Below are 27,051 nucleotides of genomic sequence, written 5' to 3' on the forward strand. Positions count from 1 at the left end.
AGCTCAACTCACAATAGCCAATCTATGGAAACAACCCAGGTGTCCTTCAAAGGATAAATGGATAAATAAACTGTGGTAGAAATATACAATGGAATATTACTTAGCCATAAAGAAGAACAAAATTATGGCATTTGCTGGTAAATGAATGGAACTGGAGAATATCATGCTAAGTGAAATAAGCCAATCCCCAAAAAACCAAAGGCCTAATGTTCTCTCTGATTTGTGGATGCTAACCCAAAACAAGAAAGGTTGGGGAAGGGAATAATAGAAATCCATTGGATGAGACAAAGGGGACTAAAGGGAAAGGAGCGGGGAGGGGAATAGTAAAGACAGTAAAATTAATCCATCATAACTTTCCTAGCCTTGTATTTGTTTTGTTTTGTTTTTTTGAGCCCATAAAAATATAGTAATGTTTTAATGTCCCTTGTGCATACAGAACATAAAAATACAGAATATAAAATATAGTGTATGTTAAAATTACAATGTATTTTTTTAATTCACTGGGGCAATTTTTTTTCTTTTTTGAATACACGATCAGTGTAACTCCACATCATGTACAACCACAAGAGTAGGATTTTAAATAGATTAAATTATATTCTCTATGTATAATCTGCCCAAATACATTCTACTGTCATGTATAACTAAAAATAACAGATAAAAAAATTTAAAAAAAAAGATTTTTACTCTTTGGAAGTCAAAAGATGGGTTATCATTTAAGACATTATAGGTAAATTTTCCAGTCTAAGTGGTACGCTTCTTAGAATAATTTTATCAACTTTAGTAAATAGTTAGAAAGCAGTGTTACAACATGGAATTTAGGACTAAAGGAAAGAGCTAGAACAAAATGGCTAGTAAAGAACAGATATGGGTGTATGGGCTGTGTGGCAGCTCCCTGCTGAACACCAGGTGGTATGGAGGGCAAGATCCACGGTGTGAAGTGTACTTCCTTCCATTAGATGAAAAATGAGCTTTTAACTTCACCTTCATAAAACCTGTGAAAATGCAGCTCTATCATCTCTGTACATGCTGAACACCTCTCCATGTGCCAAATATATCTAGCAATTTCTGTTTACTGTGTCTATAAACAAAGTCAGTGCTAAGAGCTAACACTTCCAAGTACCTTCAGGCTATGAAATGAAACAGAAAACACACCTTATCTCATGACATCTGAGACACTGCCTTTCATTGACATTCCACATATTAATTTTTCTCAGATTCAAAGAGGAAATTTTTAACTCTAATTTAAATTTGAGAACTGATACTAATGACATGTATTCACTGTTACGAACTGAAGTAGTTTGATGGGAATAGGAACATAAACCTTTATTATTCAACTAACATTCTATGCTATTCTATACTGTTATAACATACATATGTATACAGACCAGGATATTACATGGAAAGCAATGCCTTCCAATAGATTTTTTCAAATCTCAAGACATCTGTGCATTTTAATCTGTAACATAATAGTGACTGTCCAGAGATAAGACCAATAATGTCCAGGATTAAGCAATCAATATAAATGATAACTACAACAATTTTATATGAAGCAAGTCTTTTGACAGAACACTGAGAGTTTCATTCTACATATTTCAATTTGAGACAATAATTATGAAGTTGTGATATTGCCAACTCCAGCTGTTACAGAAAATCAGTTTCTTTATATAGTTTAAGAATTGTTATTAAAAAGAAATACATAACATGGATTACAATTTATTGCCTTCTTTCCATGCCTCTGGCCGCACACGTTTTAAATTTAGAGAAATAAACAATTTGAAAACGCACATTTATGGAGGCTCCATACCTCAAATTTAGATGTTATAATTATTAAATTTCTTTAGATTAATAAGTTGATTGCCTTTCTTTGGAACTTATCTCCCTCCTTATATATACTTTTACATTTATACTCTGTATAAATAAACATTTCTATATACATACATACATATGTACATAAATATGTGTTATAGATTATATATATATGTGTATGCATGTGTGTGTGCATATATATGTACATATATATATGGAGAAAGAGAGGAGAAGAGAGATTATATATCAAGAGAATATATCAATAGTACATTAAAGTTATTAAGTAGTAAAATGTCAATATCAAAACATTTAGTAAAACATGCCCAGCCCAGAGAGTGCCCATTGTATTATTTTATCTGGTAAGATTAGTTTAGTTAGCTTAAAGATAGTGTTAAATTTCAAATTTGCACTTCTATTCTTCATTATTCTCAGATATTATGTAAGATCAGAACTACATACTGACCCTGCCTATCATCCTAAAAAGTCACACCATTGATGTAAATCAGGTACAGTTGAAGAGCAAATACTAACCTCTTCACAACCAGAACATTAGTTCCAAATCCATGTCCTACTAACTGGTTATCAGAGTAGACACTGTTTACTGTACTTAATTTAAATATACTAGTCTGTTGACTGGCAAAATAAATGTAAATGTTAATGCAACTACTTTAGCATAATTTACTTTTTTCTAATTGTTTCAGGTACACCTACTAATACATCATCAACAACAATTTCTCTACCAATCACCACTGTAGTAACAACAAACTCAACATTATCAACAACTACTGATATATCATTCCATAAAACAACTCCTAAAGGTAAGATTAACTCTTAGTGGAATTTAGTTAATATTAGAATATTTATAATTTAACCCAAAAAAATTTAGGATCTAATATCTGATTGTTACAAATATCTATGCTGTTTCACTATTTTGAATTTATTGTGTTATTTTGGCTTTCTTAATGAATCCTAAGATCACAGTGGACTTCTGTGCTGACATTCTTTTAGATCATTCCTGTTTGAGAATGGTCCTTTTGTGAATGTTACAAACAAAATTTTGCTTTTAGAAAAGAAAAAAATTATCTAAGCCATAAAAATATTTTTCTAATATTTCAGTTCTCCACTTACACAGCATAGCCAATAAGGTGGAATTATATTAATAACAGATCAATTTTGTGGCTTGTACCGTGCTGATAATAGATTTAACTTGTAGATCTCAGTAGCAATGTCATAATTATTTTTACTGTACTTAGTGACAACAACTATCCCAAATTTTTGGCTAGATTAAAGGAGATTACAATATCATCCATAAAAATTTGTAAAGCAATTAGACGCATTCAATAAATAACCCAAGGAGTTGTCAAACCAAATGAATACTGTATTGTCCACCCTGCCATGAACAAAAAAAAAAATGAGGTATATTCGGGTTCAGTAATAAATTAACGGAAAAAAAAAGTAGAATTGTTACTTGATTGCTTAGAGGCAAAAACTCCTGTGAGAATAGTAAGGTCACAGAAAGACTAAAAATATCAAATGCCCTGAATAAATGAAATTCCTGCCTCTGTTTTCCTCACCTCTTTATTACCCCTTGTTTTTTTATTCTAAGGCCAAACTCAAATCTATGCAGACCAATGAAGGCTAGTTCACTGAGCTGAATAGGGTGGTGATTCTCAGATGTAAAGGATGTCATGATCAAAGTCCACTATTTCTGCAATGTTTGATTCTAAGATGAAAACCAAACCTCCTAGAACTTCTCTACAAGGCAGGAGAAAATATTGCACAATAGGGGTGGCATGGGGATTTTTGTTACCAGAAAATCATACAACATCTATTTCCAACCAAGGGAAACTCCAAATGACACAATTATGAAGCCATGCCCTGCAGGCCCCTAGCCAACTCCTGCACACTGCGTTTTTTAATTTGATTTTTTAATTTATTTTTTAAGTACATAACAACAGTGGAAGGCATTACAATCCTTATTACACATATACAGCACAGTTTTTCATATCTCTGTATATAAAGTACGTTCACGCCAAATTATAAAAATTTTCTAGTCCTTTGTTCCCGGTTTTCAAGCACAGGCATTTCAAGCACTTTTACAAAATATAACTGTTTGCTTGTCTTCTTCTGTGAGTTGCCAGCTGAGTCCATGGCATAAAATTGGCCCTAATTTGTTAAAAATATATTATTTTGCCACTAATAATATCCCCATAAGTAATAGTTCAAAGAAGGTGAATACTGTTGTTGCATGCAGATTCCAAAATTTGAAGTTCCACAATTTTTATACTTGGAACTTGTGCTTTCTGGATTGGTGGATTCTAAGCCCTGACTGTGAGGCTCGGTAGTGAATATGAACATCCAAATAATAACACAAACCTTGAATATTATGTTAAAAAGACCATGCAAGGGCAGAGATGGTAGTTCAATGAAGCAGTTCAGGCAGAATGGTAATTCGTGATACCAGAACTCAAAACTATCACTAATTGCCGACAACATGATTCTATTCTTAGAGGATCCAAAAAATTACACCAGAAAACTTCTAGAACTAATAAATGAATTCAGCAAAGTAGCAGGAATGCATCTTGACTTGCCGACTTGGAAGTGTTATCTCATATCTTTTCACGTCAGGGCATAAGTGAGAACATGCTTCTGGTAACTTTCCCATTGGTGGTTTCTGTACTGGACACTGAAACACTCTTCCATGAAGCAATTGATAAGAGCACTTGAACTTATCTGCACAACATACAAACACACACACACACACATATTTACTCACTCATAATTCCTTTTTTTTTTATACATTCTATGATTTTTACTACCCAGTTGATAGAAATTACACTTCAGTTTGTAATCTTCAAAGGTTCTTCAGATGAACTTTAAATTATTCACATTCAGTTGCAAAATCTTAATAGATCAGAAAAATTTTACTTTTATTAATTTTTATTTAAAAATGTTTAAATATACTAAACATCTCAAATTAATATCTTTTGCCGCAGTCCGGCTACAGCAAAATAACCAGGGGGTGACGAACAACTTGTGTAGATTGATACAGCAGGAGTGGGAGCCCCTTATTGTAGGACAACAGAGGTATTTATACATTCCACACAGCTTATCTAATTAACATAAACTAGATACAGCAGTCAACCAATAAGGAATCTCCACACTTAATGGCTCGCTGGAGTTACTTCACAAACCACTCCCTCTGCAAAATGCCAGGCGCCATCTTGACTTGTTTACAGACTCTAACAATCTTTGTAGGTTTTACCACATTTGCTTCAGTTTTATTTTTCTTTCTCCTTTCTTCCTTCTTTCTTTTCTTTCCATTCTTTAATTTGACTACTAAAGTATTTGAAGGGAATCCAGACTTCTTGCCATAGTTCCTCTAACACACTAAATATGAATCTCAAAAAAAAAATGAACAATTTGATCCCAAGTGACAATGCCTTTATCAATCCCCCAAATTAACAATTAGACTTTAGATCACCTAATACCCATTTAGAGAAGTTTTAATGGTTATAATCTGGTAACAATAATTTTTCTGCACCAGCTGAAGGGAGGAAAGTAGCTCCATCCTGGGATCACTAGTGAGACCAGCTGAGAGAGAGAGGAGGAAGGGAAAGGAAGCAGGAGAGGGCAGCTGGGGTACACAACTGGTTGGACCCAGTAGGAGAAACAAAGTCTGGCCTGGTGGTAGGGCTGAGTGGAGCCATCAGAGAGCATGGGGAGAGGGGAAGCGTGGTGCTTAGAAGAGGACAGGGGACCAACACTGGAGAAGAAAGCCAGAAAGGAACAGTTTGGCTCTGGACTGCTTGATCACTGTGAACTGAGGGTAGAGGTGAGCTGAACTATATATGGTGGATGTAGCCCATGCTCTTAAACGTTGTGCAATTAATACACAGTAATGAAGAATTTTCCTTAAATTTTCATGTTCTAAGCAGTGTGTCAGTATATTTGGCTTCCAATTTCAGGTTGATAAAGGGGTTAAATTTCAAGGAGTTTTATACATTTTCCTATCTTTCAAAATAACCATTTTAAAAACACATAATAATACCCCAAAGTTGTACCTATGATAAAGCATTTCCTTATTCTCCTTCCTCATGGCCAACATGGTACTCTTAGCTACAACAAATAATTTCAAAAAAAAAAGGAAGAAAAAAATATATATATATGTTATATATATTTATATATGATATATATGCCATATATATTTATGTATATAAATATAAATATATATATATATATATATATATATAACATGCCAAAGCTGTTTTATTTTCATTTTTTAAGCTTCTCAATCAGATTTTTTTGTTTAAAATTAAAAGTACTAATAGTACTTATGTTTATCTACAGCACATAAATATTCTTTCTCTGGCCAATGACAAAAAAAAATCTATCATCAGAAAAGTTAAAAAAAAAGTGAAACTTAGAGGAGAATTTTTCTTGTAGCCAAATAGTCACAGTGTCATAACTGATTGATAGAGCTTTGCCGGGAGCAGGTTTTGCTTTCAGAGACAATCCAATTAAAGAGCTGGGACTTGACTTCTTCCTAGATGTATATGGAGTACAATACATATTTTATGCAAAGACCAAATGGCCAGAGTTAAAAAACAGAATTTGGCAGACACTGCATATCACCACCATAAAGTGAATTCCTAGTGTACAAAAACAGGTTTGAAATTTTGTGCCTAAACTGTGACTGTTAGATTATTTAAAAACATTTAGTATTCAAATATTTTTAACAAGTTGAATGATATTGCAGGAATAAAAATTTCTCAGCACTGATGCTAGACATTTCTGATTCTAAATGGGCACTCAAATTTAAGGTCACTAGAGAAGTAATTTGGGGCCATCTATTTTACATAAAGTGTTGGGTGTGGTGATGCTTAAGTGGCATTTCCTCTGTGTAGAAAAGAAATACATCAAACACTAAGGAACAGACTTAGAAAGCATTTTTCTTGTATGAATAGTTGGGATTACAATGGGGTTTGTTTTTAAAAAGTATTTTTTTAAAAAATAGTTGGGATTACAATGGGTTTGGGGACCTCATTCCCCCCCCCATATTCTTTCTCCTTTTATCCATTCTTTCTATTGTTACAGTTTTATTTGAAAATGAACTACTTGAGATATTTTTATACATGATTCTCTGCTTTCTCCTCTTCACAGAATTTTAAAGTGGTAGAGTTGACATTTTACTGTGAGTTTATCTTCACAAAATATAAATGTTTACAAATTCGATATTTTATTGAAGTACTTGTGACCTGAGCTGAATTTAACCCAGCTCTCAAAGGTTATTTTGGGAAATGCTATAAATGTTAGTTTACAAAAACAAGTTTACAAGTAGATTTATGAGATTCTAATGACTTAATCTAAACACCATTGACTTAAAATAACATAATGCACCTAAAAATATATGGTTATAGTACTTGCTCAATATTTATATTAACTTCAGTCTATTTCTCTGATTAACTTCCTGGAAGTACTTTAATCGTTACTTTGAACATAAAGTTAAAAGAAATCAGTTATCTTTAGTGTTTTAGGCAGCTTTTTTGTGGCTGGGACCAAAAGACCTGACAGGAACAATTTTAGAGGAGGAAAAGTTGATTTAAGGGCTCCTGGTTTCAGAGGTCTCAGTCCACAGATGGCTGACTCCATTCCTGGGGCCTGAAGTGAGGCAGAACATCATGGTGGAAGTGTTTGGCAGAGGAAAGCAGCTAGGAGCATGGTAACAGGAAGTAGAAAGAGAGTTCTGCTCAGCCAGGACAAAAATATAGACCCTAAGGCATATAAACCCCAGGGACCTATGTCCTTCAGTCACACCCTATCCGCCTATGGTTACTGCAAAATTAATCCTTACCAAGATATAACAAGCACTGATTAGGTTAAACCTCTTACAACTCAATCATTTTGTCTCTGAATTTCTTGCATTGTCTTACACAATGAGCTTTAGGGGGATACCTGATCTAAACCATAACAATTAAGTTACTGTAACATTTTACTTACAATCATAATCTGCATTTATACATCAGAATTTTAACAGATGTATCACATAGGGAGAATTTCACTATAACATATATGTAAAATGTTCACTTATATTCATAAATTAGCAATAACTAAGATAGTTTCACTGTTCTCACCACAGACAAAAAAAGCTAAGTTTATAAAGTGATCAATATGTTAGTTAGCTTTATTGTAGTAATAATTTTACAGAGCATGTATACATATAAAACATCACATTATACATTTTAAATATGTATGATTTTTATTTCTTAACTGTACCTCAATAAAGCTGGAAAAGTAACTCGTGTTTATACTATAAATATTGTTATACTGATTATATATAATGATCAGCAACATAATCACAGGATTCCTGTTGACACAGTTTATTTATATTCATTATTATCATTATGTGTGTCCTACTGTATTAGTAAAAGACAATAGAAAGGTAATTTTTAAAATTTGATTCTTCCTGCTATTGGTACCAGAAAACCCAAGAGTAGGGATGAAATGAAGACAAAATCCAGGTGTGGCTAGTGGGGACACTTTATTTACATAGTTACACCTTATTTTGAAGATGCTGACATCACATGAATGGGCCATGCAAAATCTCAAACATAGCTTTTAGGAATAAGGTTTCCTTTGTGGGTTTCTTTTCTTAAACTACAACCACATAAAATTCTAAGATTTTTAGAAGGTCCTAAATACTTAGGTGCTCTCCACTTTCCAATATAATTCACAAATCTGCCTGTGATTTCCATTGCTCAAATAATCTGTACTCCCTAATAACCACTAGAACAGAGGAGTGAACAGTGGACCAAGCCTCCCCAACTTGCCTCAAAGTTTGTCCATGGCAATCCTCCACAATTTGTGTCTTCCTTGGTATCCTCTAGTCAATTTACCTTTGAAACTCCCTGCTGGACTAGGATTTCAAAGCATTAGATTAACTGTGCAGTACTTCCGTTCTTCCTCCAAAAATGGCATTGATAAATATAAGAACCAGGATTGTAGCTGATATGGTGAATAGGGAACCAGTGCTCTAACTACAAAAGGGCATTAAGGAAGAAGAGACTGTTACTACAGTGTGTACCACACTGAGGAGTTAACTACTTAAGGCAAGTCTGCATATTTGCCGACACTCATGTCCTCAGTGTACCCCTTTATTTGAAATAACATTACTAAATGCTAGGAATTATTTTGATATTATTTAGATTAAAAAGATAGTAAGAGGGCTGGGGTTGTGGCTCAGTAGAGCTCATGTGAGGCACTGGGTTTGATCCTCAGCACCACGTAAAAATAAATAAATAAAATAAAGGTATAAAAAAAAGATACTAAGAGTTGAATACCATACCCCCAAGAGTCTAGGAGGGGGCCTAGCACAGAACAGGTATTCAAAGAACATCATGAACAAATTAATTACAGGAGTTTGCAAGTTACTTTATACCTGTGCTCATTTGGAATTTTCATTAACATAACTAAATTAACAAAATGGAATGTAATTCTGAAAAACAAATCATAATATTCCCAGATTCTGTTGGCCAAGTCATTTTTTTCCCCACAGAGAAAAATAAAGTGATTTTAAATTACTAGATTTTATAGTTCTTGCAATATATTTTTACATATTTAGTGATACCAAAGAAAAAACCTGTCAAGGAAATTTGCTGTTTGGATCTGTCATGCAAGGTGTGCGTGCGTGCGTGCGTGCGTGCGTGCGTGCGTGCGTGTGTGTGTGTGTGTGTGTGTGTAAAATCAGACCTCTCAAGCATTCAATACTTAACAATCCTCTTTGGACAAAAGGAGATGGAAAATGGAAAAATTAAAGGTAGACAAAGGCTTGCCCTATTCCAGTTTACCTACAAATTTGATTTACTTTTACTTATGGCTTGACAGGTAAAATGAGATTGTGATTAATAATAATGTCATCTACCTTATCAAACTAGGAGCAAACAACAATGCATTATTAAATACATCTCCGGTGCCAGCAACTGTTGCTTCATCAACACCAGTTAAAAATGAAGGTGAGTAATGATTAATTTTTCCTCCATTTTTTAAATATATATACATATATATATATACATATATGTATATATAATTCACATAACTGTCACCTTTTCAAAGTATAAAATTCAATGGATTCTAGTATACGGACAAGAATGTGCTGTCTTCAAATCTATGAGCATGGAATGGCTTTTCATTTCTCTAAGTCTTTCTTTCAATGATATTTGTAGTCCTTAGAGAAAAGATTTGAGCTTCTTTTGTTCAACTTATTCCTTATATTTTAGTCAATGTTTTGCTTGTGTAAATTATTTTGCTTAATTTTGGATTTTTCTTAACTACTATATACAAATAGGTAATTCTTATAAATTAATGTGTTTTGATACTTTGTTGAACTTATTTGCTTCCAGTTTGTGTCAGGGGATGTGCTTGTGCATATGTGTATTCCTTAGGATTTTCTGTATGATACAATATGATGTCATCTGATAATATTATGTAGTTTTATTTCTTTACAGTGGAAGTGCTTTTTATTTTATTTAATTGCCTACTTGTGCTGACTGGAACCTACAGTTTGATGTTCAATAGAAATAGTTAAAGCAGATATCTTTGTCTTTTTCCTAATTTTAAGGGAAAGAAAGTTGTCAGCATTACACCAATAAATATGGTGGTGGGTAAGGGTTTTTCATAGACATCCTTTATTAGGATGAGGAAGTTATCTCCAATTACTAGTTTATTGAGTGTTTTATTATGAAAACATATCAGTTTTTTAAAATGCCTTTTCTAGGTATATTGAGGTTTCAGTATATTGAAATTATAAGGTGATTTGATTCTATATTTTGCTAACATGGCATAAAACATTGCTTTTTGTATATTGAACCAACCTTGCATTCCTCATGGTGATCATAGTATATAATTCTTTTCACATGATGCTAGATTAGTATCATTTTCTTAAAGATTTTTTGTGTTCTATATTCATAACAGATATGAATTTTCTTTTCTTTGTAATTTTCTTGTGATTCTTTGGTTTTGATAGCAGGGTAATACTAGCCTCCTAGAATGAATAGGAAGGTGTTCCCTCTACCAAGTTTGGAAGAGCTTGTGATTTTCTTCATCTTACTTTGTGTGTGGATGGGCAAGATTACCATTTTAGAATACTCACTATTAAATCAAGTTACTACTGTCCAAGTTTTTTAATCAGCATAAACAGTTCTACATAAAATCTTATTTAAAATGCCAATATTTCAAACAAAAGTTGAACTGCTTTGGGCAAAGCAGTGTGGGAGTATTTGAAGTGGCAAGGTGTACTTCTAACCATTTTTCTCTTTTTCTACCAATGTAGCTCTTACAACTTCCCCACTGAACCTGGGATAAACAGGGCTTCATAAATACAATTTAAATTATCAGAATAAAATATATTTAAATTCTACTCAGAGTAAAACAAGAAATGAATGTGCATTATACAACTAGAAAACAAAGCACTCTCTTTCAACCACCACCTGACCTGAGTGTAAACTCATTGGTAACCAATGAGAAACTACACTTTTCAAAAGAAACATTGCAGAAGCTTTACAAGTCCCCAAAAGCACTACTGGTTATCCCTATGTAAGAACTTGTGGGTAAACAGGATCAAGGTACCTGAAAAATAAGGGGAAAAACCTATTAATATTTGATCTGACTCCAAGAAACACTATTAAAATAGACTTTAAGGAAGAGATAAGTCAACATCTATGTGGGGATGAAGTCTCTAAGGAAGAGCAGAGGGATTTTTGAAAATATCTCACATTCTAAATCCCTCTAAGGCCGCCAAACTATTCCAACTCATTTGATTTCTGGGGTTTATAAACAGGGGGCCACTTTATGCAGGTATAACTTTATTCCTGGCCTGAGATCTGTCCCAAAGTTCTGTAAGAAGCTATACTGCTAAACAGAGTTAGAAAATGGATAAATCTGTTTTAAATCTAATTGCACAATCAGCCTAGTCCTAAACAATAGGAAGTTCTTAGAGATCTGCTCCATGAGGTACTAGCATCTTTTGGGTCTTGCAAGAGTGACACCATTGCTACACATGCAGTTCAGGGGTCCTTAATGACTCCCTTATCCAACATCTAAGTAATATAAAAATAAAAAGGAAATACAAAACTTACATAGAAATAAAGCTCTTTCTCCTTTTTTTTTCTCTCCAATTAAAGGTTCAAATCCTACCCACCTTACATTCTTCTATTACTATTCTTTTGTTCTTTTCAAAATCCTTGGGACTCCATTATAGCATGGTTCCTCTTCCCTAGAAGCAACATACTGGAAGAAATGACATTTAAGTTCTTTTTAGATGGTTAGGGCATTGCTTTGCATTGCTTTGCATCATCCCACACCCCCTTTGGACTTAGCATTGAAATTTATTTACAATCTGGAATATTTCAACCCAAGGAGAAAGATCATAAGAATCTGAGCAAAATCCTCAAGTCTTTGCCAACGCTTAGAAGCATCTTCTTGGGGCCATTGGTATAGGCATTTAGGATCCTTGCAGTCTTACTATGAGGGGCTCTTTAATATTATCCCAGAAATTACTGAAATGAAACAAGACATTGATTATGTTTATTCCACCTTTTCATGAGTACAGAATTTATATGGAGCACTCTCTGTAAACTGTCTTTGAAAATAGAGGTACTGAGGTACTGGGTCTGCATTAGAACAAGATATATTCCATGCTTGTATAATGATGTCTAAATAGACTCTGCTGTCATATAAAACCAAAAGGAACCAAATTTTAAAAAGAAAATAAAGATACTTGGGCAATTATTTTAAAAAATACTACTTGGTACTTGCCCAATATCATATATCTTAAAGAATTAGCTGTCTTAAATAACAAAATCTATTAAATTTTTTAATTTATAAATCCCTAAATCAATTTGACTATGCCAACAACTTTTAAAAATATATTGTGTATACTTAACACAACCAACATGGTATTGTACGAAATGTAGAATAAAATGATTACTATCTATAGTGAAGCAAATTAACATATCCATTTTATCACAGGAAAAATGGGTAAAAACTACTCATTTAACATAAATCCCTAATTCAATGCAACTTTATTAACTGTAGCTCTCATGGTGTACGTTGGATCTCTAATACCTGAAATTTTGTATGCTCTAGTCTACATCTCCCTATTCCTCATCTCACCCTTGTAACTATTGTTTTATTCTCTATGTATTTGACTTGTTTTTATAGATTTTACATGTAAGTGAGATTATGTGGTATTTGGCTTATTTCATTTAGCTCAATGCCCTTCAAGTTCAACCATGTCCTTTTTAAGCACTAAAGTGGATTTTTCATTGTGTATATATACCAGTTTCTTTGTCTATTCTTCCATAGATGGAAACTTGGATTGCTTATGTATTGGTTATTGTGAATAATGCTTCATTGAATGCGAGAGTATATAGATGTACAAATTGATTATTTCATTTCTTTTGGGTATGTTATTTTGCAGTAATGAAGACTGAACCCAAGGTTTGGCAGCTGCTGGACAATCACTGTATCACTGAGTTACAACCCCAGTCTTATTTTTAATTTATTTAGAAACCTCCAGACAGTTTCCCATAAAGGCTGCAAGTCTACATGCCCAATAGTACACAAGTGTTCTCTTTTCTCCACATTGTCACACCAACATCTCTTGACTTTTTGATAATAACCATCCTAATGCATGTGACCTGACATCTACTAGTGGTTTTTACATAGCATTTCCCTGATGATTAATGATGATGAGCACCTTTTCATATGTCTATCGGCTATCCATAAGTCATCTTTTAAAGAATATTCATTTATGTCCATTAGCCATTTTCTAATCAAGATATTTTTCTGCTGTGTAGTTGCATGAGCTTATATAAGCATTGGATATTATCAGATATCCAATTGAATTTTTTTCCCAAATAGCAGGTTGCCATCTAGTTTTGTTGATTGTTTCCATTACTCTTCAGGAACATGTTAGTTTGATGTAGTTTCATGGGTTTATTTTTGCTTTTACAACCTAAGCTTTTGGTGTGATATCCAAATTATTATTGCCACAGCCAACACGGAACTTTCCCCAAAGCCCTTTTGTAGGAGTTTTATTCTTTTATCAATTTTGAGATTATTTTTGTGTATAGTGGGTCTGCTTTAATTCTTTTGTATGTGGAAATCTGGTTTTCTCAACATCAATTATTGAAGAGAAAATTTTCCCACTGTGACCACTTAGTGTACTTGTCAAAAATTAATTAACATCCAAAAAATTAGTTAATCTAAATTGTGTGTTTGCATTTATTTGGGATCTCTATTCTGTTCCACTGGCCTATGTTTGCATTTTTATGCCAATACCATGCTGCTTTGGCTACTATAGTTTTGAAATATAATTTAAAATCAAGAAGTGTGATCCTTCCAGCTTTGTTTTTCTTTCTTAGAATTACTCATGTTATTTAGTGTATTCTGTGCTTCCACACAAATTTTAGGATTTTTTTCTAATTCTTTGATGAATACCTTTGGGATTTTAGTAGGATTGCACTGATTCCAATTGGATAGTATGAACATTTTAACAATGTTAATTATTCTGATTCATTAGCATGGGGTATCTTTCCATTTTATGTGTCTTGTTCACTTTCTTCCATCAATTTTTGTACATAATCAAAGCACAAAGTTAATCACATTCTTGATTAACTTTCTTTCTAAGTACTTAAAAAAAACATAAAAGCAAATATTACACCACAATACTATATTCTGTAGCATATATTTTAGTAAATACTAGCTTTGTCAAAAATTAACTTACTCCCTATTCTTTAGCATGTTTTAGTAAATTCTAACTTTGTCAAAAAGTCTCTTACCCCTTATCTAATAAGCATCAAAATTTTTCTTGTTGTGGCATTCAATAAAGTACCGTAATTAAAAACATACAGTTCCAAAGTAATAAATCTACTAATATTCCTTTCTGTGTAATTAAAGTTCATAGGACATTCAAGTCAATCTGTTATGACCACACATTAAATTCCTAATATAATCCATATCACCATGTCTTATAGTTTCTAAAAATATACAAATTTAATCACACATTCGTAATTATAAGATAATTACTGCAGCAGAGCCCCAAGAATTGGTTTTCTTTAAGGGTATGGTTGAAATCAAGGTTTCTTCTTGCACTTAATATGACTCTTTCAAGAATCTCTTCTATTGAATTTTCCTTATTCCAGCTCAAATATAGCTAAAAATTCATTATGCTTTATAAGGGGACATGAGTTTCAAAACCATAAGTTTTAAAAAATAAGGCCAATATTGCCTTGATGTTAAAATTATCTTATAGATTATAATACAAGTTGAAATCACAATGATTACTTTACCTCAGTAAGAATGGCTATTGTCAGAAAAAATAAATAAATAAAAGCTGGCAAGGATGTAGGGGAAAAAAGGAACTCTTACATATTCAGGGGAAATGTAAAATAGCATAGCAACTATGGAAAACACTATGGAAACTTAAAAAGAGAACTGCATTATGATTCAGCAGTCTTGCTACTATATATTTATCCAAAGGAAATGTAATTCTCCAACTGAAGTACTATTCACAATAGCCAAGTAATGTAAACCACCAAAGCGTTCATTCACTGTGAATAAATAATTAAAAGGGCTATATGTGTGCACAATGGAATAGTATTAAACCAATAAAAATAATGAAATCCTGTCATTTATGACAACATGGATGGAACTGGAGATAATTATGTTAAGTGAAATAAGTCAGGCACAGAAATACAAGTACCATATGATTATACTCATATGTGGAATATAAAAAAGTTGATCTCATAGAAGTTGAGATTAGAATGGTGTTTATCAAAAGTTGGGGAAAGTAGGGAAGAATGAGTTGGGGGAATTGATCAAAGAGTTTTAAGTTATAATTGGATAGAATTCATAAGTTCTGTTATGCTTTTATACAATAGAGTGGTGCTAACTAATAAAGAGGTACTGTATATTTTAAAAAGTTAGAGAAAATAATTTTAAAAATTTTAAGCCGTAAATAAATGATAAGTGTAAAAGAGACAGATATGAAGAGAAGGTACTTTTCCCTTCATCTGTTGATAGGCACATAAACTGATTTCAAACCTTAGCTACTATGTATAGTGTTACAATTAAAATGGGGCATACAGGTATCTATGGTATGTTTATTTCATTTCTTATGAATATGTACCTAGAAGTGGGATAGCTGGATCAGATAATAGACCTATATTTTAGTTTTTTAAAGAACTTCCATACTTCCATAATGGCTGTACCAATTAGCATTCCTATCATCAGTGAATAAGAGTTCTTTCTATAAGAGTTCTCTTAGTCCCTCATGTTCTTTTTTTTTTTTTCTTATGGTGCTGGGGATTGAACCCAGGGCCTTGTACATGGAAGGTAACCACTCTACCAACTGAGCAATATCCCCAGCCCAGTCTCCACATTCTTGACAGCATTTTTTGTTGGGTTTGGGGATGGATATGTATGTGTATGTGTGTGTGTGTGTGTGTGTGTGTGTGTGTGTGTGTGTGTGTGTGTATTAGCCATCTCAATGGCTAATTTTATATATATATGTATATATATATATATACATATAACATTTTATATATATATATACATATATACACACACACACATCCATTTGGGGATGGATATATATATATGAATCATACGTATATATACATATCTCATATGTATGAGATATGTGATATTTTATATATATATATAGTCATATATCATTTATATATAAGCAAGCCATTCTAACTGGGTGAGATGGTGTCTGATAGTAGTTTTGCATTTCCTCAATGGCTAATGACATTGAGCATTTTTTTCATATATTTGTTGATCATTTTTATTTCTTCTTTTGGGGAATGTCTATTCAGATCATTGCCTTCTTCATAGAAACTTTAAGTTTTCTATATGTAGAATCTGCAAACAGGGACAATTTGACTTTCTCACTTTATATTTTTTATGCTTTTTATTTATTTTTCTTGCCTAATACCTCTGGTTAAAACTTCTGGTACTATATCAAGAAAAAGTAAAAGCTGTGAAAATGGATACTCTTTTTCTTTATCTTAGAGGAAATTAGTTCAGTTTTTCCCCATTTGGTATGATATTGCTTGTGAGTTAATCGGATATAGTCAGTATTTTGTTGAGCTATGATCCTTCTATATCTAATTTGTTCATGGCTTTTGTCACAAATGGATGGTAAATTATATCCACCTTTTCCTCATCGATTGAGATGATCATATGACTATTTTTCATGCTTTGATGTAATGTATTACATTTATTGATTTGCATATATCAATCTATCCTTGCATTTTTAGGATAAAACCAGCTGGATCCTTGTGAATTTTTATTTATTTATTTATTTATTTATTCATTCATTTTTAGTTGTAGATGGACATAATACCTTTTATTTGTTTGTTTGTTTGTTTGTTCGTTTCTTTATATGTGGTACTGAGGATGGAACCCAGTGCCTCACACATGCCAGACAAATGCACTACCACTGAGCCACAACCCCAGCCCCTGAATTATCCTTTTGATGTGCTGTTGAATTTAATTTACAGGTATTTTATTCAGAATTTTTGCACCTAGTTTCATCAGGGATATTGATCTATAATTTTTTTATTCTTATTGTTATATCCTTCTCTGTTTTTTTTTCTGCATATGAAGCAGGGTTTATTTAAAAAGGGGTAACATAGACTTCTCCCAAGAGGGAGAAGGGGGCCATAGATGGTATCGTGGTATCTGAAGAAGTGAGGTGTTCTGCCGTTTTTATATGTTCTGGGGTTCATTCCTTTGTTCTCCTGTCTTCCCCCCCAACCCCCCCCATTATCTTTCTCCTTCCTGTGTATGTGACTAGGCCCAGGAATCCTAACTTCAATTTTTATCTATATTCTCTTGGTTCCCATTGATTTTTATAATCATTCTTTTAAAACATTTATCCATCATTTTATCTATTTCTTTGAAATCTGTTGCTAGAGTTAATGTGTAACTTTTGAGGAATGTTACCTTGTTTTTTCCATATTTTTTGTGCTCCTACATTGATATTTATGTATTTGATGGATCCGTTAGTTATTTCTACCATTTTTATGAGGTGAATATCTTAATAAGCGGCTTCCTTAGGATATATCTTGGTGAGTTGTTTTATAGTGAAATGTATGCTTTGTTCCTAGGTGGGCACCACAGTATAGTCTCCCTGCATTTTCTTTGGCTGTGATCAATGACTTTGGGCACAGTAAATACCATGATTGAGTCACACTGACCTGAGGGCCCTTCCAGAGTGGGAAGTTCTGGCAGATGTGGTGCTAACAGCAGTGGGTGTGTGGAACTCACTGTTTGGCAGTTCCTATAATGGGAATGGTAGCAGCTATTGTGCAATGAATGCTTCATCAGACATTGGTGCTGATTTCTGGCAGCAGACTCAGTTGTGGTGAGGAGCCCAAAACACTTGTCCTCTGACCAGTCTGGTGCAAGCCCAAGTACTGCATGAGGAGAGGTGGAGGTGGTGCGAATTGCACTGTCCTCTTACTATGTAATTCTTTATACTACAGGATAGCTTTCAAATATTTATATTTTAGCTAAATTGAAGAATTCTTACCTAAAAAATTCTGAAGAAGAACTCCTATTTAATGGTTCCCAAGCATATGTAGCAGTTCCAGTAGGAAGCAAAATCTTTACCCACATATGTGCCCACATTCTCAAGTGTTGAGTTTCTGCACCTTGGGTGACCTTTCCCTCATCTGTGCTATTATAAACATCAATTTCAGCTCTGCTGCTACATCTAAACCTGCCGCTACTTGATCAAGTATTTATTTCTCAATTTTATACTTCAAGATATCGCTGAAGTTTTTCTCATATGCTAACACTGTGTTTTTTTGTTTGAATTTATTTTAGTTTTATTTGCATATCGACTCCTGAAGTGTTTTTACCTAAATACATATTTATCTAATATTTATGAAGCCTTGAAAATTTTTATTTCTCCAGAATGATTCTCTCAATGGCACCAATATTTTGCATGATTTTGTAGATGCTTTTCCAATTCATGCTCCATTCTACTCTATGATAGGATCATACTAAACTGCTTTTTTTTTTCCATGTCCTAACATTGTATCTAGTTAAATATTTACTAATTGGCATGTTTGTGTTTTCTTTACTGTCTCCTTATTCCCTATTCTAGATTTTGAGGAGTGAAGAGCTTAAATCATTTTTTTATGATATTTATACAAATACTGTTTTAATTTATTCTTTTTTGGAAGTCTCAATTTTATCTTTTCTTTTTGTTAACTATTCTTTTTTCTTCAGAAAAGTAAGTTAATTGGGCTGGGGATGTGGCTCCAGCGGTAGCGCGCTCGCCTGGCATGAGTACAACCCGGGTTCAATCCTCAGCACCACATACAAAGATGTTGTGCCCGCCGAGAACTAAAAAATAAATATTAAAAATTCTCTCTCTCTCTCTACCTCTCTCTTTAAAAAAAAAGAAAAGTAAGTTAGTATAATTAAAAGTATATTCTATCTGCTTCCTCCTATCCCACCTCCTCAGGATATTCTACCTACCTGAAAATCATCTCCTAGAACCATAATATCACTTTTAACTACTACTACTTCCTTACCTTCTCCTTTCCAGCATAGTTATAAACTTTCATTTTATATAGGCTTTGACTCTGGTCATGACTCTTTCCTATTACAAGTTATGTGTCTATGGTAAAATTACTTCTATGTCTCATCAGTAATTGCATCATTATCATTTTACTTAACTTACAAGATTATGTTGATGACCAGATAAAATGATCTATAGCAAGCATATAGAGAAGACTAATATCACTCCACTTGTTAAAAATAATTACCTAGATCATCTAGAAGTGAACATTAAAATGCTGTATTTCTAAGTGTTGGTCAGAAGTCTTTCAGGAGTTAATCTTCAAGGTATAGCTGGATTTTAATGTGACTGTTAATAAGACTAGCTAGTGATTTGTTGTATTCTAGATCGATTTTTATTTTCTTCTTTTTCTGCTTAATTAGAAACCCCAACCCAGAATGTCACAAGCAGTGAATTCATCAGTAAAAAAGGAACAGTGACAAACCTTCCACTTTCAAATGTTACTTCAACAACACAAAGTTCCCAACATAAAAGTAAGTATACAGATTTGTGCTAATATTAAAACTGTTGTATTAGATGAGACTATCCTCAGAATGTCTTCTATCCCACAGCTGCAGAGGAACCATGCCCCGAATATATTCTCTTCTAGTCTCTATCAAATAATGTGATTATTTGACAACCTTGTTTTTTACAGTGACACTCTATCCTGCTCTAGCCACAAATGGGTAGGTACTAGGGAAGATGAATATAAGTTTGGGCAGTAATTCATGATATCACCTAATACAAAAAGAAGAGCTCATCCCCCAAATTGGATAAAATAACATTCTTAGAAACGAATTGCTACAATTGACTCAAGAAGACACAGAAGTCTGAAAAGACTTAAAACAACAACCAAAAAAATTAAAATAGAAATTATTCATGGGAAAAATATTCCCATGAACAAATCCCTAAGTCAACTACAATTCCAGGAAGAATTGATTTGTGAATTCAAAAACTGACAATTCTTTCCAAACTCTTTAGAAAATAGAGAAGGAGGGAACACTGCACATGTAATTCTCTGAGGCTAATATTACCCTCTACTAAAGCTAGAAAAGAATGAAAAGGAAAATAGAGTACAAACCAATACTCTTTGTGAACACAAGTATAGTTATCCTTAATAAAGTGACAGTAAAACCACCCAGAAATATGTAAAAAAAGAATGTGAAACATGAAAAACAGGGACTTATCCCATAAATACAAGATTGATTATACATGTGAAAACCAAATCATCTAATACACCATATTAACAGAACTAATACATGCAAAAAAGAGCACTTGACGAAATCTACCGACACTCATAATAAAACAATTCTCAGTGAATGAGAAATAAAATGGAACTTCCTAAACAAAGAGTGTGATAGTCAGCTTTTCATTGCTATAACCAAAAATACCCAGTAAGTACAATTTAGAGGAGGAAATATTTATTTGGGTCCACAGTTTCAGAGATTCAGTCAATGGTCAGCTAACTCCATTTCTCTGTACCTAAGCCGATTTAGAGCATCATGGAGGAAGGATGTGGCAAAGAAATGCTGCTTCACTCAAGGCAGCCAGGAAAAGGGGTGGGGGGACAGTGAGCCAGCGAGCCAGGTGCAAAATGTAAACCCCACAGGGATTCCTATAGTGATCTACTTCCTCTAGTCAAACCCCACTGGCTTGTAGTTACCAACCAGTACAGTAGTCTTCTTAAATTATTAATCCACTGATTAGTTTACAGCTCTCAAAATCTAATTGTTTCACCTCTGAATATTTCTGCATTGTCTTATACATGAGCTTTTTGGAAATGCCTCATCTCCAAACCATAACAAAAGGCACCTACCAAAGCCCACAGCAAACATGATCCCAGAGTAAAAAGACTTAATGTTTTCTCCTTAAGATCTGGTACAGAGCACAGATGATTGTTTTTATCATGTCTATTCAACATTGTAACCAGAGGTTCTAGATATTACATACATAGATGGGTAAAGGGTGACTAAATAGAGTCAATAGCTCCATCCGGTGAAATAAGAAATAAGACAATTTTATTCACAGACTGTAAAATTATCTATCTCAAACATTCAAAGAATTCTCATTAAAAAACTATTAGAAGAATAAAGGCTGTATCACAGGATTCAAAATATTTTACAATTATATTCTTGTACGTTAGCAATGGCAATCCAAATAAAATTAAGGAAGTAATTCCATGTATAATAACATCAAAAATTACAAAATATTCAGAAATAAATTTAATAAACAAATCTTGCATTGCTATTGTTAAAGTATACAACATTTTGGTGAGCAATCAAATACCTAAATAAATTATATATATATATGTATGTATATAATTTTTTTCCATTTGCTGGATCATATGATAATTCTAGTTTTAATTTTTTGAAGAATCTTTATATGATTTTCCACAATGAATATGTTAATGATTTGCCTTTTCTTAATGATTAGTGAGATGAAACATTCTTTTCCTGTATCTTTGGTCCATTTGTATGTCTTTTTTGGTGAAAAATGTCTGATTATGTCTGTTGCTATTTTAAACCAAATTATTGGTGAAAGGACATTTTTATAAGAACAAAAATTAGTGATTTAGTGATTGTCTGCAGCTGAGGGTGGGACGTAATATAGAAAAGCAAAAAGCAAAAAGTTTCAAGGGAGTTTTTCATTCTGATGGAAATATTCAGAAACTGGAGTATGGTGATGTTACACAACTCTATAAATTCGCTAAAAATTATCCGTTGTATACTTACAATGAGTTAATTTAGATATTATTTAGTATTTAAATAGTACCTTGATAAAGATTTGTTTCAAAACAAAAAGAAAAAGTATTGAGCATTACCAATCAGATTTTCTTTCTGAATAATCTAAACTAGAAACCTCAAACAAAATAAGTTGGCCATCCCAGCGGCTCAGGAGGCTGAGGGAGGGATCACGAGTTCAAAGCTAGCCTTGGCAGCTGTGAGGTGCTAAGCAGCTCAGTGAGACCCTGCCTCTAAATAAAATACAAAATAGGGCTGGGGATGTGGCCCAGTGGTCAAGTACCCTGAATTCAATCCCTGGTACCAAAATAAATAAATAAATATGAAAGAAAGAAAGAAAAACAAGTTCGCCATAGGAAATAAAGCTCTGAAATTTTAGTATAGAGAATCTGACAGAATCACAATAAATCAAATGCATGTTTATAGTACAAGAAATAAGATATTATGAGTAACTGGAATTGGATGAGAAAGATGGAGAGTTTGTGGGCAATTGGAGAGACCCTCATGAGAAAAATTAGTTCTCATGAGGGACAAGGAGAGTAGCAGAACCTTGACTTCCCATAATTTCTGGTACTTAACTCCAGTGCACACACATCCTCCCATCACATACTTCCCACATTATCACATCCATGATATAGCAATCTACATACCAGCCTAAATATCCTGGTTAGAGAAGCTAGAAATCAGGCATGATAGCCATACCAGATACCATTCATCATAACTAATAGATATATGTTGGATTCATACAAATCCTTCATAAGAGGCAATGGCAGATGACTCAGTCTCTAAGTATCTTCCTAGGAGATCTTTAAGGTTAAAAAAAAACTAGTGGGAACTATGGAAGTCCAAAATCTAAAAGTTTGTCTAGAGGGAGTCTAATTTCAGACCATAATTATAAACTACCAATTATTTTAAACAATACAGTCACCCCATAGAAAATTTGAAGAGTAGGATCTTCTCATCTAAAGATCATTTCCTTTGTAATCATGTTTTGGCTTCTGAGAAACAGAACCTATTTTTTAGACAATATATGTCTGAGAGGAACCTTTAGAGAATCATAACTCAAGTAACTCATAACAAGACTGCTCCTAAAATAAGCAAAAGTAAAATTAGAGATGTATCTACAAAGTGTGGAGCAGCTTCTGAGAGACTGAACTCGAGTAGTTTGTACTTTGTACTAAATATTTACCTCTTCTTTCTGTGACTAATGATGAGGAAGATGTCTCGAGGATTGTGGTTTATTAAATCAGTACTTATACAGAAGTATGTGGTTATACCCATGAGTCACTAAAGACTCTTTCATTTGACTTTGATTCACGAAGTAAAATGTCCTCTTCTACATCCCAGCTCAGGGGATTGTTGTATTTACTTAGCTTCCAAATGTAGTTTGAAATGGCTTCTTCTACATAGTTAAAAATCCACAAAGGCATTCTTTCTTAAAAAATAAAATACACTGGAAAACAAGATAACAAAATAAGAATATGTATTATTTGTCTTTTGAGTTTGTCATTTGATTAACCAGTTCTATGCTAAGTCCTTTAGATATTTGTTTTAGATAACTAACAAATCACTTACACCCTTGGAGAGACATTCCTAAGTCTCTTGTTCTTCAAAGTGCTTTCTGCCCAGCTTGGGGCATTACATGATATTATGAGTTTGTCCACATATTCACGTACCAAATGATGGAAAGAGGACCCCTCCCTCATTGCTGGTAAGCAGATCCTGACTCTGTTTCCACCATTCATATATATACATCCAGAATTAGTGGAGTCAGGACAAAGATGGATGGAGAACAAAACAATGTAGTAAGGTCAAACAGCTAAAGATTTCTCTCTCTTAAACCTTTGGGAAGTGGTTCCTTGGGTATGAATGTCAAAGGAAGGCATTATGGGTATGTCATCTCCACACTGGAGCAGATGCAGGTTTGATTTAGAGATGAGAATGACTGGTGTTTGCTGCTTCACTCCCTACAAAGGTGGAGTGCAGATCAAAAAGAATTTTGTTCTCAAAATTCTTCTCCAATATTTTCCCATTCTTTCAGAGTCATGTTTATTTCCCCTGTTAAATTCTTTTGTTCTGTTATAGAATATAAATTCTTAAAGTCACAGAATTATGATACAAATCCTCATTAATTCATACCTCTGATGTTATAGTTACAGAAATATGGACATGTTGAATTAATTTATTCACTTAAAATCTCTGGAAGGTCACCTGTGTACCTGGCATTGTTCTAGTTTGTGAGAAATAGTTATATGTTACACAGAGAGATATTCATGACATTTGATTTGGTAATAATTTCTTAGATAAAATATCAAAACACAGGCAACAAAGCAAAAAATAGACAAATGGGAGTATGACAATTTAAAACCTTCTGTGCAGCAAAGGAAATGATTAATAGACTGAAAAAGTAACCTGTAGAATTGAAGGAAATACTTGCAAGCAATATATGTGATAAGGAGTTAATATCTAGACCATATAAAGAGCAAGTACAACTCAACAACAACAAAGAACAACCCATTAGACTCACCACTATCAAAAGTAAATAAAATTATAACAAGTGTTGACCAGGATATGGAGAAATTGAAATCCTGAGCACGACTGATAGCAATGTAAAGTGATGGAGCCCTGAAGAAAAACAGTATGAAAGTTCCTCAAAAGATTAAAAACACAATTATCATATGATCCTGTAATCCCACTTCTAGATGTATATAAAAAATAGAAAACAAGGTCTTGAAGAGATATTTGCAAACTCACATTCACTGCAGTATTATTTACAACAGCCAACAGGAGAAAACAAATTGAAAGTCCAGAACCAGATTAACAGATAAAGAAAATGTGGTATACATACAATGAAAATTTTTATGCAGCCTTAAGACAGAAGGAAATCTTGCCACATGCATGGGTAAATCTTGAAGATATTAAGTAAAATAAAAACAAACATAGTTACAAAAAATACAAATATTGCATGATTTTTGTTATATGTGGCATCTAAAATAGTTAGATTTTAAGTTGAATTCTTAGAAATAGAAAGTAGAATGGCAGATGCCAGGGGCTGGGTAAATGGAGCAAAGGAGAATTGTTCAATGAATATAAACAATGAAAGGTTCCAGAGATGTTTTTTGTACAGCAATGTGTGTGTATATATATATTTTTTTAAATCATGTTATGTGCATATATAAATATACCACAGGGAATTTCATCTTTATGCATAAGTAAAAAGAACAAATCAAATATAAATAAATAAACATAAAAGAAAGCCTAGTAGAATAGAGGATAGAGAACAGAGAGGAAAGGGAGGAAGGAGGGAAAAGGAGAAATCATGAAGTTGAATTCCGTGCATGTATGAGTTTGTTGGGATAAGCCCAACTGCTATATATAATTATAAAGCTATTATAAAAATAAAAAAATTACCAGTGGTCTGAATGTTTCAAATTAAAAAAAGAAAAAGATTGGCAGAAACACAGACACACATGACCCTATAATACACTGCTTTCATGATACACAATAGTTAACTTTACAGGGATAAAAAATATATATATTTCAAAAATATATCCCCCAAAAAAACATACTCCAAAACACTAATTAAATAAAAAGACAAAGATATTAATATCACTACTTGATTTTACAGAGATAAAAGAAAATATACTCCAAAAAATATATTCCAAAAACCCTAATTAAATAAAAATGGCAAAGACATATTAATTTCACTGCTTGGGAGGCTGAGGCAAGAGGATCACAAGTTCAAAGCTAGCCTCAGTGAATTACTGAGGCCCTAAGGAACTTAGCGAGACTCTGTCTCAAAAAAAAAAAAAAAAAAAAAAAGGGCAGAAGATGTGGCTCAGTGGTTATGCATCCCTGGGTTACATCCCCAGTATGCTCAGTATGGTGGGATAGGGGGCTGGGAGGAGATACATTAGTATCAAAAAAAAAAAAAAAGTAGAAGTTAAGGCAAAAAACTAAATGAAAATAAATAGAAAAATTTCATAGTACCAAAATACTAAATTTTCCAGGAAAGCAAATTAGTATTTATGTATATGATAACATAGCTTGAAAATATATAAAAAAATTAATCAAAAAGACAAACACAATTCTAATGAATATTTAACTGTCTCAGTAACTGGCAAAACAAGGAAATGAGTAATAAAATACAGAATCCACCTAAATAACCAACCTATCTAATGGTCCAATGGGAAACAGTGCATTCCAAATACAGAAAGCAAATTGTTTTCAAATATCTAAGGATTCTTAATTATGATCATTCTATCCTGTACCATAAACAAATAAATACATTTTAATTAACTTTTTAAAAATTATGTAATATCGTTTAAGCTGGTCCTATAGTGAAATAATTAACTGTAAAATTTACATATTAGGGAGGAAAAATAAGAGTTCAAACTTAATTAGCTCAACCATCATCTAAAGCAGTTAGGAGAAATAAATAATAAAGAGAACAGAAGGAAGGGAGGAAGTAATAAATATACTAGTAAGGCTAATGAACACCATACAGTAGTCCAACAGATGAATTAGAAGGAAAAAAGTCAGAGAGAGAAAAGACAGATTGGGGGAAAAACTAAAACATCTGCAAGCGGAGCATCCTAGGTGCCCAACATGCATGCAATTGAAGTTTCAGAGAAGTGAGAAAGGAAGACAGAGAAATGTTGCAGAAGTTTTTCCTAAAACGTGAGAAAAACTATAAAACCAAGATTCAGAGAATGCCCTGGGTCCTAAACTGAAGAAACAGGAAGGAAACCACACCAAAGCACATGGTAATCAAATCATGGAAAACTAGAGATAAAAGAGAAAAATCTTGAAAGATGTTGGAAAAAATGACACTCAAAGTGAAGGAACAATAATAAAAATGACAGC

General features: G+C 33.1%; 1 protein-coding gene across 2 annotated transcripts in view; it reads left to right on the top strand.

The window, feature by feature from the left end:
- Emcn (endomucin) overlaps positions 1 to 27,051 on the top strand; it is a 106,025-nt gene that overhangs the window by 32,130 nt on the left and 46,844 nt on the right. The window contains exons 2-4 of one of the 2 annotated variants that reach the window (XM_005325748.5): positions 2,508 to 2,624; positions 9,741 to 9,818; positions 19,828 to 19,938. In XM_005325748.5, the coding sequence (XP_005325805.1) occupies positions 2,508 to 2,624; positions 9,741 to 9,818; positions 19,828 to 19,938 (306 nt within the window). The remainder of the gene's footprint in view (positions 1 to 2,507; positions 2,625 to 9,740; positions 9,819 to 19,827; positions 19,939 to 27,051) is intronic. The other variant, XM_078021876.1, reaches the window with a different exon arrangement.

This window comes from Ictidomys tridecemlineatus, chromosome 9, assembly GCF_052094955.1.
Source record: "Ictidomys tridecemlineatus isolate mIctTri1 chromosome 9, mIctTri1.hap1, whole genome shotgun sequence".
In the NCBI taxonomy this organism is placed as follows: domain Eukaryota; kingdom Metazoa; phylum Chordata; class Mammalia; order Rodentia; family Sciuridae; genus Ictidomys; species Ictidomys tridecemlineatus.